This window comes from Myotis daubentonii, chromosome 10 (assembly GCF_963259705.1).
Source record: "Myotis daubentonii chromosome 10, mMyoDau2.1, whole genome shotgun sequence".
Taxonomy (NCBI): Eukaryota; Metazoa; Chordata; class Mammalia; order Chiroptera; family Vespertilionidae; genus Myotis; species Myotis daubentonii.
The window spans coordinates 33628176-33641132 of NC_081849.1; the positions used below are offsets into that span (position 1 = coordinate 33628176).

The 12957-nt window shown below is 40.6% G+C and overlaps 1 protein-coding gene across 1 annotated transcript in view; it reads left to right on the plus strand.

Annotated features, from left to right (window-relative positions):
* The first annotated feature begins 291 nt into the window (after window positions 1-291).
* MGAM (maltase-glucoamylase) overlaps window positions 292-12957 on the plus strand; it is a 77348-nt gene continuing 64682 nt past the window's right edge. Inside the window, exons 1-2 of the mRNA XM_059712021.1 lie at window positions 292-432; window positions 11816-11942. Of these exons, the coding sequence (XP_059568004.1) occupies window positions 11816-11942 (127 nt within the window). The 5' untranslated portion in view covers window positions 292-432. The remainder of the gene's footprint in view (window positions 433-11815; window positions 11943-12957) is intronic.

Here is a 12957-nt window from a genome sequence, read left to right on the forward strand (position 1 = left end):
CCCTGAGAGACGGGGGGGGGGGGGGCGGGGATGGAGGGAGGGGGGGCTCATTAGGACACCGGTGTCATTTATATTTTGCCTTTTATCATCTGTCTGCACATTGAGTCAGTCTGTGCTCTTTCAGGAGGCACATGGAGTGCCCTCCCAGCTGAATAGCATTCAGTGCCCAGAGGGCTGGAGGGGAGTCAGGTGGCCACAGCTCACTCCAAGCCCTCAGGGATGTTCTCCCAGGGCTGGACTATGATTACTAATTAACTAGTAAATCTGATCCCGGGAATGAAAGCTGTGCAGTCATTTGCATCTGAAACCCATTAACCAGCACAGTGACCAGTTACCAGGGCTGAGGTTGCTCTCCGTGGACTGTGTGCGCCTCTGCGGTTATTGCCAGGTCACCCTTCAGACGGAGCAGGAGCTGCGCTGGGCGGTGACGAGGTACGTTGGTAAACTGCTCACTGTGGCTGTAGATGTGTATGTGTGTGTGTGGACTCGCGTTGATCTGCTTTAGTCAAAATGCCCTTGTTAATTTGTTAAACATTGATCAAAAAATACACCACAAGTCTCAAAATTACACACACAGATACGTAAAACAGAATTCAACTCACTCATCTTTTTTCTTGGGGGTGTCCGTGTCTGCATGCGTGCACCCCTGTATGAGTGTGTTCCTCTGGACCCAGGCTGAGTCTACAAGCTCTGTTTTAGCTAAACCTGTGTTGGATTTTTATTGTTGTTTTGTTTTGTGTGTGTGTGTGTGTGTGTGTGTGTGTTGTGATGAATGGTTTAATATTCGGGGGGTGGGGGGGAGGTAGCTGTTAGAAATTCTTTCTGATTGGGCAGATGGTGGGGGAAGTGAGGGAAAGCAGTTAAAATTTGGGAGTTAGATTAGAGCACTTGGGAAGTTCCTTTTATAAGGATGTAGGATTGTGATTGAGGAGTGGCAATTGGCGAATTCATCACAGTCAGGAACTTGAGAAATCTATGTCCCTGTGAGTTTTGTGCCTTTATTGCTCAAATAAAGGATTGCTATAGGGAAGAGCCCAAGGGTATGCATGTGAAATATTGGGATGTTTGCACCCACTGGTGTGCAGTGTGCAGTGGGGAATGTGAGAGATTTCATGTAGAAGGAGGGCATGAGTGTAAGAGGCAGTATCTGGACTGGCAGGCATGTATGAAACGGAACAGCAGCACCGAGGGGACTGTGGGAAGGTAATGGGTTATTGCTGATCCCTCTCTGATATAAACTTTAAAATTAGTTGACAGAGTCTAGCTAGACACATGTGGGCACTTCTAATTGGCCACTGAGTAGGGGAGGAAGAATTACTATTGGGGAAAAAGAGGGAGGCCCAGGTCAAAGCCATAGGTCTCACTAGAATAGGCTCCCATTAGGTTCCTGGTGTAGGATCTGAACTGAAGGGACCTCCTGATCTCCAAGCTGTCTGGTGTCCTGTGTCAGTGAGTGTATGTGTGGTGGGCTGGGAGGGCGAGAGAGGGCAGGGCCTTTGGTTTGTTGTGCTGGGTCCGGCCAAGGTGCTATCAGGGACGGAATGAAATGGAAGGACATCCTGTCCCCTACCCCTACTTTTAAGATAGCTCATCATTATTTCACTCACACTTACCCAAGATGCCAGTGATTTTTTTTCTGGCATTCTCTCACAAATGAGCTTCGGTGAGCTGATAAAGGCACTAACTTTACAAACTGCTCCATCAGCATGGAACACTAATGGGCAGATGGAGTTAGAAGAATACAATGTTCATTTAAAATGGGCGCAGCAGGCAACCGCTGAATGTGATGAGGAAGATAAGCCCTGGCACACCTGGTGCTGGGGTCACAGGAGGTCACAGCTGTCTTCTAGAGATGATGCCCTTTGCGGCGCAGAAGGAGAAACTGAGGCCCTAGGGGCTTAAGCAGTTTTTCCAAGGTCCTACAGCTATGTAGGTTCAGAGCTAGCTTTCAGATCCCTGCACTTGGATGTGACCAGACTTGGAAAAAGAAGGCCCTTAGCTAGCCACTCTTTCCCTCCTATTCTCTAAGTAGCCGGAGACAATGGGCCAACCAAGTAAATTGTACCCCGGGTTTTGGAGAACTAGCCATGACTTGCTGGGGTCCTCTTTGCCAGTTATTCTCAGTTTCTGTAAAACTAACCATCACTTTTCTACAAAACTCTTATCTTGTGTTACTGAAGATTTTTAAAAGAAAGGCTTAGAAAATGCATGAATCAGATACTGCTGTAATCCAGGAAAGACCAGAGTCTATTATCCAGTTTCTCCAGTCCATTATCCAGTTTCTCCTAATAAATTTACCTGGCCCTTTCAATAAACTGGGCCCCCACCTGGGTTACCTATCTACTTTGCCTAAAAATAGTTACAACAGTACCAGGAAAATGAGGCTTGGCGATTATTCATATAACTGCTTTAATCCAAGAGGAAAATATTACTATCGGAGTCTGTACAATTTATGTACAAAAATAATTTGCACCTTTACCATAAGATTTCCCCTGACAGTCTAATTAAAATTGCAACCCTCGCCCGGCTATGGTGGCTCAATGGATTGAGCGTCGTCCTATGGACCCAGAGGTCCCGGGTTTGATTCCCAGTCAGAGCACATGCCTGAGTTGCGGGGTAGATTCCCAATAGGGGGCATTCAGGGGACAGCCAATCAATGAGTCTCTCTCATCATTGATGTTTGTATCTCTCTCTCCCTTTCCCTTCCTCTCTGAAATCAATAAAAACTATATTTTTAAAAAATTGCAACCCTCATCTACATATTCCTCACCTCCCCCACCCCCACTTTCTTTTTCTCTGTACCATTTATCACAGGCTAGCTTGTTGTATATTTATTTGATTTACTGTTTCTTTTGGGTACCCAAAAGAACACAATAATTTTTATCTGTTTTTTTGTTTGTTGTTGTTGTATAACCAATTTCTGGAAGAGTGCTTGTCACATTGTAGAAGCTTAATAAATAATTGATGCATGAATAAGTAAACTTCAGTGAGATCTCCCATCCCACCAAAGACATAGCATTGATAACCCAATGAGTAATGTGGTGTGTCAGCAGCTCATTCTCCTTGGCCTTGCAGATAATTTAAAACAGGCCTGTGGCCACACCTGAAGTATACTAGATGCTTACAGATCCACTTCTAAATCCCCCAGGTGTGATGGAGACAAATGTTGCAGGAGTTTTGTTTCCTTCTCTTTCCATAAGCCTTCTAACTAAACGGTTGTCTTTGGAAGGACTTAGGCATCTTTCTATTCTACCTCCTCTTAATTGAAGCTCTAATTATTTATGAATATATAGATTTTCTGCATTTGCATCGCACTGTGCAAGTTGGCAGTGGATTTAGATTGCTTGGTTTGAAGCCTGGTTCTGAGGTCTAGACCTAGTCGATCTAGCCTCCGTCAGGTTCACTTAACTTATTTATAAGCAGAGATAATAGCAGTCCTGGCTGGTGGTTATGAAGATGAAGTGAAATAATGCACGTAAGTGCTTCGCATAGTACACCACACATTCTAAGTACTTGGCTAATGATCCAGACATTATTTGATAAAACCACATCTCACAAAAATGTTAGCTTGTATACAGTGGGGACATGATAGCAAAGAACAAGGAGTAATGGTTAAGAGTCTGGCTGTGGAGTCACAGGGCAGGTGTTCAAGTTGTGGCTTTGTTCCTTATCAGCTCTGTGGCATCAGACAAGTGATCTGACATTTCTGAAGCTTAATTCCCCCTCCTTTGAAAGCAGGGCTAGTGGCCGTAACTAGCTTGGGGAGTTATGAGGATTGCATGCAACAAATTCAGAAATTTCTTCCCACAGTCACACAGACATCATTAGCTGTGATTATCATTGTCATTAAATTTGCACAATTTGTGTTTGTTATATGAAATAGAAATTCACAGATTGATGACAATTAAGGCTTGCTATTTAAATGACTTCCTATTCTATTTTGCCATTTTTCTTGATCTTGATTTTTCCTAAATTGTATCCTTGTAATTTGGAAAGGAAGGTCAATCAGAAGATGCTGCTGAGGGCTTTATTTATTTTTTTGAAGGCTAAGGAAGTGTTTCTCTTTTATAGCTGGAAATAATTATGATTGCACCATAGAGCAGGTAACCACATTTGAATATATGATACAAAAGGACTTTTAATAAGAGGCAAACAGATACTTTTAAATGCAATTGATATATTATTCAGAAGTCATATTGACCCATCCATGTTAATTATCTATTGCTGAGTAACAAATTACCCCAAAATTTAACAGTTTGAAGCAATAAGTATTTATTATCTCACAGTTTCTATGGCTTAAGAATACAGCTTAGGTAGGTGGTTCTGGGTCCAGGTCTCCTATGAGGTTGCAGCCAGGATGTTGCCTGGGCTGCAATCATGTGAAGGCTTGACTGGGGCTGGCAGATCCACTTCTGAGAGGCCTCACTCAAGTGGCTGATGGCTAAAGGCCTCCGTTTCTTGCTAGCTGTTGGACCTTTCCATAAGCCCCTTGAGTGTTATTATGACATGGCACCTGGCTTCTCCAAGAAATAACCCCAGAAAAGGAGCAAGGAAGTGATCCAAGAGAAAGAAGGAGGAGGAAATTGCAATGCCTTTGATAATCGAGTCTCGGGAGTCCCACTCCGTCCCCTCCACCATGTTCTGTTTGTTGGAAGTGACCCTCTAAGTTCAGCCACTCTCAGTGAGTGGGGAGGGGGCTTGGCTCCACCTCTTGAAGGGAGGAGTATCAAAGAATTTGTGGGCTTTTTTATTTTTAAACCACCACATCACAATTTTGGGTATTATTAAATTTTATTTTATTGCACATTTTACTCTGTTTTCTCTCTATGAATATTTATACTATTTTTAATTTTTTGCTATTACATGTATTACATGTCCTGCTACAATGAAAACCTTTATATGTACATGCATTGCTTCCCACATGTCCATATATGTTAATGGGCTAAATTTCTGTAAATGGAATTCCAAACTGTGGATGGAAATAATTTTAGCAGTTTCTGCCAAATCTTCATTGAGCATATGGTGTTTACCATTTGGCTAGCAATGTGTGGGTGCCTTTTCTTCAGAGTGTCTAACACAGTGTGTTAACGAACACAAGGAAAAAATTAAATAATCACTTATCTCACAACTATTAGCAACCACCAAAGAGAAAAGACATGGTCACTTTGATAGGCATTCTGATACCTCCTCTTTTTGCATGACCATCAGATCACTCTTTATCTCATTACCTAATTTAATTATACCAGACAGGGGAGATTATTAATCTCTATGGAATTTTACATGCAACGTTAATATTACGGGATATCTTATAAGAAGGTGAGGTACTGAGGACAGGGCAGGTAAGAAAGATTAGACAGAATTGGGTTATTGATATTAGGAAAAACAAGGCAATCCTTGTTGTTGAGAAGGGTTCAGCCCCATTTCCCTTATGGTAAGAGGGCATTCCATTGACAAACAGCAATTTCTCATCCAGGGCATGAGAAATAAATCCTCTTGTCATTGACTCCTTGGGCAAAGGACTGAGCAAGGCTGAGAAGAATGTGGAGGTTGTGTGAGGACACATTGACTAGGTGGAGAATGAAGCTGTAAGGAAATATCAAACAATAAGGTTGGGGAGCTTTGAATTAAAGCCTGAGGGAAGAAGGGAGAAGATGTGTTTGTTTGCTTTTTAAAATATATATATTTATTGATTTCAGAGAGGAAGGGAGAGAGAGAGAGAAACATCAATGATGAGAATCTTTGATCGGTTGCCTCCTGCATGCCCCCTACTGGGGACCGAGCCCACAAATCAGGTATGTGCCCTGACCAGAATTGAACCTGGGACCCTTCAGTCCACAGGCTGACACTCTATCCACTTAGCCAAACTGGCTAGGACAGGTGTGTCTTGTTTTTTTTTTTTTTTTTGAGTAATGATGTGATTTACAGGCAGGCTGGGAGAGGATCAGGGGGTGGGTTGGTGGAGAAAGTGGACCTTGAATGGGCAAGACTGTTCAAGGCTCCTCCTATTTCTTCCTAACTTTTTGTTCTGTGACTCAGATAACACATGAATCATCTGACACGTGCAGTCATAAAGCACTTAAGCAGATAGGAGCCCTCATATGGGAACAGGTTCATGAGGATAGCAGCCAGGAATATGCATTTGCCCTTTAAAAGTGCTGAGTGAGGTCCAGTGCCACACTCACAGAATGTGGGATTGACAAGTTTCTTAGGAACATGCTGTTTTTTATCCATTGCCCACTATCTTCTCTACGGTACATAATAAGATAATGGCACACAACACTTTATTATTTAAAGTGGTTTTATTTGATTTTCACAATAAAGTGACAATAGGCAATAGTAATGGTAGATATTATTAATTCTCCTTTCATGATAGGAAAGCTGAAATTCTAGAGTATTAAGCACATTCTTTTGGCCATTGCAGCAAGAAATGGGACGGTTCAGGTCTTCTCATGCTGTAGGTAGCATGTTCAATGTTTTGAGAAGGAGAACATGGGAATATGATGAAGGAAAATAGTAATGAAATGTTTGGCACAGGAATCTTTTGTGACTTGGAGGAGTAAAAAAGGAAGCAATTTGTGTGATTCACTCATACCAGCTTTTAATATGAATTCTATAGATCTTCCAGTTCAACCTCTTTAATTTGAAAATGAGAAAGCTGAGGACCAGAAACCTTAAATAAATTTCTCAAGGTCATCTGGCAAAATGAGGAATAAAATTCAGGTCATCTAGTTCTCAAGGAAGAGTACTCTTTCTGACTTATGTCACTTTTATTGGGTAGAAGGAAATAATAGTATTGGACTTTAAGCTCACTTAAGGCAGGCATCATCATTTTATTCTCTAAAATACTTTCATGGATACCATAATTAGGAAGTAGGTAGGTATTTTGTAAATGTTTAATTGGTAAATAAAATATTATCAGTCAATAAGTATTGAGATACTGTTAATAGGTAATTAGGAAGAAAATTAAGAGAAATATGCAGGTATAACTCTAATACCCTGGAAACTCACAATTTGAGAGAGAAGAGAGGTGTTGTAAATTATGGAAGTAGATACATCAATGGGGAAAAAGCCTTAGGAAAACTTATTCTTGGTCACAACTGAGCCAGGAGTAGAGAGGGTGCATTGAAATACTGGAGGTGTTGGGAGGGGTGCTTTGATGGGGTTGAAAACTTTCACAAAGGAACAATCATTCCCCCACTACTCTTTCCAAATATGTTATTTTATTTTTCCTTATTACTGCCTCCTACTTCATATTCATCTCTTATTTCATTGTCCTCAATTTACACTGGCCACTCCCCCCCATTGGCTAATATCATACAATATTATTAAATAAATTGATGAACTCAAAATTCCCAAAGTGATTCTCAGATAGTAGTGGAGGGGAGAGGAGAACCAAGGTGGCAGCATAGGTGAACACCTATATTACTGCCTCTCACAACCACATCAAAACTACAACTAAAAGACAGAACAGATATCATCCAGAACCACAGGAGGGCTGGTTGAGTGGAAGTTCTGCAACTGGAAGGAAAGAAAAAAGCGCATTGAGACCGGTAGGAGGTGCAGAGATGTGGAGGTGTGGGTGAAACAGGCTAACAACTGGGTGCACTGTTGTTGTTTTTAATTGGGAGGAAGATACAAGCTCCCGATTGCTCTGAACTCCAGTTCCAGGCGAGACTCTGGGGACCCAGACTCATATGGGGAGAAACTGGACTGTCTGGCATCAGGACAGGAACACGAGGGTGGCTTTCTCTCAGAGGTGCTCGCAGCCATCATTGTTCCTGTGTGGGGGTGTGGGACGTGGAGACACAGAGACGCGGGAACCTCCCCAGTGCAGGGCTGACTGGCAGCCATTGCTGTTTGCTCTGCCCTGGTGATTCCCTGAGACCCCGCCCCACCCAATTTACAACCCCACCCAAGCTGTGCACAGCGGTTTTTGCATATGAATGGCCTATCCTTTCGCAGCCTAACCTAACAAACTGCAGCTGGGTCAGAGAGCTCCAAAGCTTCCAAAAGAAGTCCCAAGGCTCCTCAGCAGCAGCCTGCCTTGCTTCATAGCTGGGCCTCATCTGGGCACTTCCAAACCCCAAACAAAAGGAGGAATCTGCAGATCTCGCTATACCTCCTGCTGGGTGGCCTCAGGCAGTGGCTGACTTTGCACCTCCTTGGAGATCCAAGAGCCAATGTACCCAGTGGACAATGTGAGACCATACCAGATTACAACCCTTCACATCCATAAGCAACACACTCAAGGGGCAGACTCAGTGATCACCAAAGCCCCACTGAAGCAAGTCCTGCCACATAAGGGTGTCTCCAGCACAGAAGTTCTTCCATTGTAGAAACAGCTGGTCCTCACAGCCAATTGGCCTGGAGGTCAATTCCTCCCAGTGATACCAATAGCAATCATGGCTTAACTACAACAAGACTGTGCACACAGCCCACAAAGGGGTGCACCAAGAGTGTCCACTTCAGATGATTGGGGAGGCTGAGCCACTGGGCCCTATAGGACACCTAGCACACAAGTCCACTCTATCTACACAGGGAAGCAGCCAAAATGTGGAGACAAAGAAACACATCACAAATGAAGGAAATGGAGGAAAGCAAACTATTGGATATAGAGTTCAAAACCATAGTTATAAGGTTACTCAAGAATCTCCTAGAAACCTCTGAGGAATTTAGTGAGACCCTCAAGGATACGAAAAAGGACCAATTAGAAATTAACCATACACTGACTGAAATAAAGAATAATATACGGGGGGGGGGGGGGGGGGAATGGACACATATGTAATACCCTTTGTAATACTTTAAGCAATAAAAAAAAAAAGAATAATATATAGGGATTTAACAGTAGACTAGAGGATCCCAAGAATCAAGTCAAAGATTTGAAATACAAAGAAACAAAAATCACCCAACTGGAAAAGCAAAAAGAAAAAAGAATCCAAAAATACGAAGATAGTGTAAGGAGCCTCTGGGACAACTTCAAGCGTACCAACATCAGAATTATAGGGGTACCAGAAAGAGAGAGAGGGCAAGATATTGAAAACCTTTTTGAAGAAATAATGACAGAAAACTTCCCCTACCTGGTGAAAGAAATGGACTTACAAGTCCAGGAAGTGCAGAGAACCCCAAACAAGAGGAATCCAAAGAGGACCACACCAAGACACATCATAATTAAAATGCCAAGGGCAAAAGACAAAAAGAGAATCTTAAAAGCAGCAAGAGAAAAAGTTACCTACAAGGGAGTACCCATACGATTGTCAGCTGATTTCTCAACAGAAACTATGCAGGCCAGAAGGGAGTGGCAAGAAATATTCAAAGTGATGAATAGCAAGAACCTACAACCAAGATTACTCTACCCAGCAAAGCTATCATTCAGAATTGAAGGTCAGATAAAGAGCTTCACAGATAAGGAAAAGCTAAAGGAGTTCATCACCACCAAACCAGTGTTATATGAAATGCTGAAGGGTATTCTTTAAGAAGAGTAAGAAGAAGAAAAAGGTAAAGATAAAAATTATGAACAACAAAGTGACAACAAATACATATCTATTAACAAGTGAATCTAAAAATCAAGTGAATAAAAAATCTGATGAACAGAATAAACTGGTGAATATAATAGAATCAGGGGCATAGAAAGGGAGTAGACTGACAATTCTCGGGTGGGGAAGGGGGTATGGGGGGTGTGGGAAGAGATTGGACAAAAATCTTACACCTATCTACAAGGACAGTGATGGGGAGTAAGGGCATGGGGGTGGGGTGGGAACCAGGTGGAGGGGAGCTATGGGGGGAAAAAAGAAGTACATCTGTAATAATCTGAACAATAAAGATTTATTAAAATATAATAAAGCAAAAAATAAAAAAGAATTGACTGTAGATAACACCATTTTGTATCACAAGTAATGAAGCCATTAAAAGTTTGTAAGGCTTCAAGACCAACGACCCCATTCACATAGTTGTTCTTACACTTCTCTCTTCTCTCCCCTCCATTTCCTTCAAATGCTTCTTTATGTCTGATTCTACAGACAACTTAAGGGGGTACAAGAAGCTAGCAAGTCAATGAAACTCATTTTAGAAATCACTCCATTACATCACCCAACTTGACAATAGATTTATTTACTTCTTCTATATAAGATCTTCTATGGCACTAAGAGAACTTTATCCCTTCATTCTGAGTGGTGTATTGATTAAGACTTGCTGTCCGTTTCACTTCCCAGTGAGTGGCACATTTTTGCACTATAATATGGCTTTATATGATTTCTTATTCTCACACAAAACATGAAAGACAGATGTGCCGTTACCTAACAGTCCGTGAGATCATAAGGAAGATCCATAAGGTGGGAGACAGGGCCACTAATTGTCCCACTGACTTGTCCTGAACTTTGGGCAAGTGTCATTAAAGCACCTCAGTCCTGTTAGCTGCACAATGGAAAATTTAAGCTTGGCTATTCTTCTATCTCAGTATCATTGCAAATACAGAATGCAGTCAATGTAGGGTATTACTGTCCTAGGTAAACAGCTTTTCCTGAGGTTCTCAGATCTTAGATAAGCCAATGGCAGGAGATGCAAAGTTTTCCCTTTCAAAGATAGTAAACGTTATCTTTTAAAAAAATGCTGTTGGAATTTGGCACAAGTGATCAAATGATATGTTTTAGTTATTGTTTGAGAGAGAATATGGAATGTTGACCTGCAAAGGACAAGCTTTTTAAAGAATGATAGTAGTAGGGTCAGAGAAAGGAGGGGCTAAAGGCAGTGATATCAGGGAAAACCATGGGAAGGACAGATGTGAGTGAGAGGCTTGCTATTACTTGCTACTGATGCAGGTCAGGGCCACAACTCAGTCTGGAATCAGAACTATCCCTAAGAAAGGACAACGTCCTAAGATGGAGGTGCTGAAGGAAATTTCTGTAATGGACTGTGTGGGAGGAGTAATTCTCATAAAGAGTGATAGAATTCCAGCACTACTATTTCACAACTCCTAGTGATATAATGGATCTAAGGAATGCTCACCAGTGGCTGTTAACATAAAGAAAAGAAAATCTGATAGATTTTATGTCTCCTGAAAGATGCTATGCCACCTATGCACCATTCTTGCTAAAAACTCAAACCTATATATGGTCAAAACTCTAGATCTAATAGTTTATAGAGAAACATGTTAGCATGCATGGGGATACAATTGATAAAATCCAAATTGTGGGAAAATCTACAAACCAAACACTATTGATTACAAAACACTTAAATATAAATGAATTATAATATATAAATCTTACTTGCATCCTTATGAGAGTACAACAAACAAACTATAAAAAATTATTAGCTCAGCTAGTGTGGCTCAGTGGTTGACAGTTGACCTATGAACCATTGATGTTTCTATCTCTCTCTCTCTCTCCCTTCCCCTCTCTGAAATCAATAAAATATTTTTTAAAAAATCAGACAATGATGGAAATGTCAACATTGACTAGATAGTTCATGATTATGGGATTATTTTAAAAATAATTTAGGTATGATATCATTTTTCTCGTCTTCTGTGAAATTTCTTATTTAAGAGATATGCGTCAACATTTTCAGATGAAAAGTTATGAAATCTGAGATTTGCTTAAAAATAATGCAAGGTTAGGGAGAGAAGTAAGTAGGAATGAAGATGAGATTGGCCGAGAGTTGATAATATTTTGTCCTATGTAATGGGTACATGGGATTTTTTTTCATCTACTTAGGAATACATTTGGGCTTTTCCATTAAAGAAAACTTACTAGCTGTATATATGAAATAAATAGAGGAAATTTAAAATCCTTTTCAAATCTAAAATTGTTTTCTCCTTTTATAGATGGCAAGAACGAAGCTGAAAGATTTTACTACGTTGGAGCTTATGCTCAGTGCTCTTCTGCTTATTGTGTTTATCATCACTATTCCTCTCTTTGTGCTTTCTGCCAAAGAGTCTTTGAAATCCAAAGGTAACAAGGAACTCTGGTGTTCTTCCTCCACATGTTCTCTTAACAAAGCAAAATTCTCATAAGTGACAGGGAAGAGTGCTTTGTGTTCTTTGCTGTGAGTGTGTGTGTGTGTGTGTGTGTGTGTGTGTGTGTGTGAATGTGTGTGAGTGTGAGTGTGAGTGTGTGAGTGTGTGTTGGGGAGCACCTAAGCAAACTGTGACAATTCAGTAGGGACTCACTGTAGGCCTAAATTCTGACACTTTCATTTTCCAATTAGCACAGTGCAGGATTCCACAACAGACATGAAATATATTTTCCAAATTTCATTGACTAAGTCTAGGTCTGTTAAGACATAGTAATAATGAATAATACCCTTATACGAAAGGCAGTTAAATAAGAAGTTAAAGTATTTCAGGCCTAAGTTTGGTTCCTTAAAAAATAACAACTACCAGAGTTATTTTATTAAAAGTTTATTGTAAAGTGCATGATTTTCTAACCCCTTTGCTGTACACCTGAAACTAATACAGAATAATGTTAAATGTAGACTATAATTGAAACATAAAAAAATTTAAAAGTCTATTGAACTGTATTATTTTACAAGAGTGGATGGATTGTGCTGTTATTCATGATTTCTTACCCTTCAGTCCATGAAAGGTCAGTCCGTCTGTGGCTAGAGGAAATCTTGGCCCTTCATCTCATTCCCAGTCCTGGCAATTTCTGCTTTCAAGGGAAGTTAGATGAAATAACCTCAAAGTTTGTTCACTCCTTAAAATTCTGTGATTGAAGATGGAACTCAAAACGTTATGCAGAAACTGGCACAAATATGAAATTCTTTTAATCCAGCACTTTTGAATTGGAGTAATGAAAACTAATTGAAAACCTCATTGTTTTAACTTTATTAATTTATGTCATTATTAATTTACTGCAGTGTCTTAAAGAAATCTCGCTTCCTCATACTAGAATGCGTTAAATGTGCCTTTTTAAATTTTACTAATTTTAAAAATCTGAATCAAAGGCCTTGGGCAGATTCTAGCTG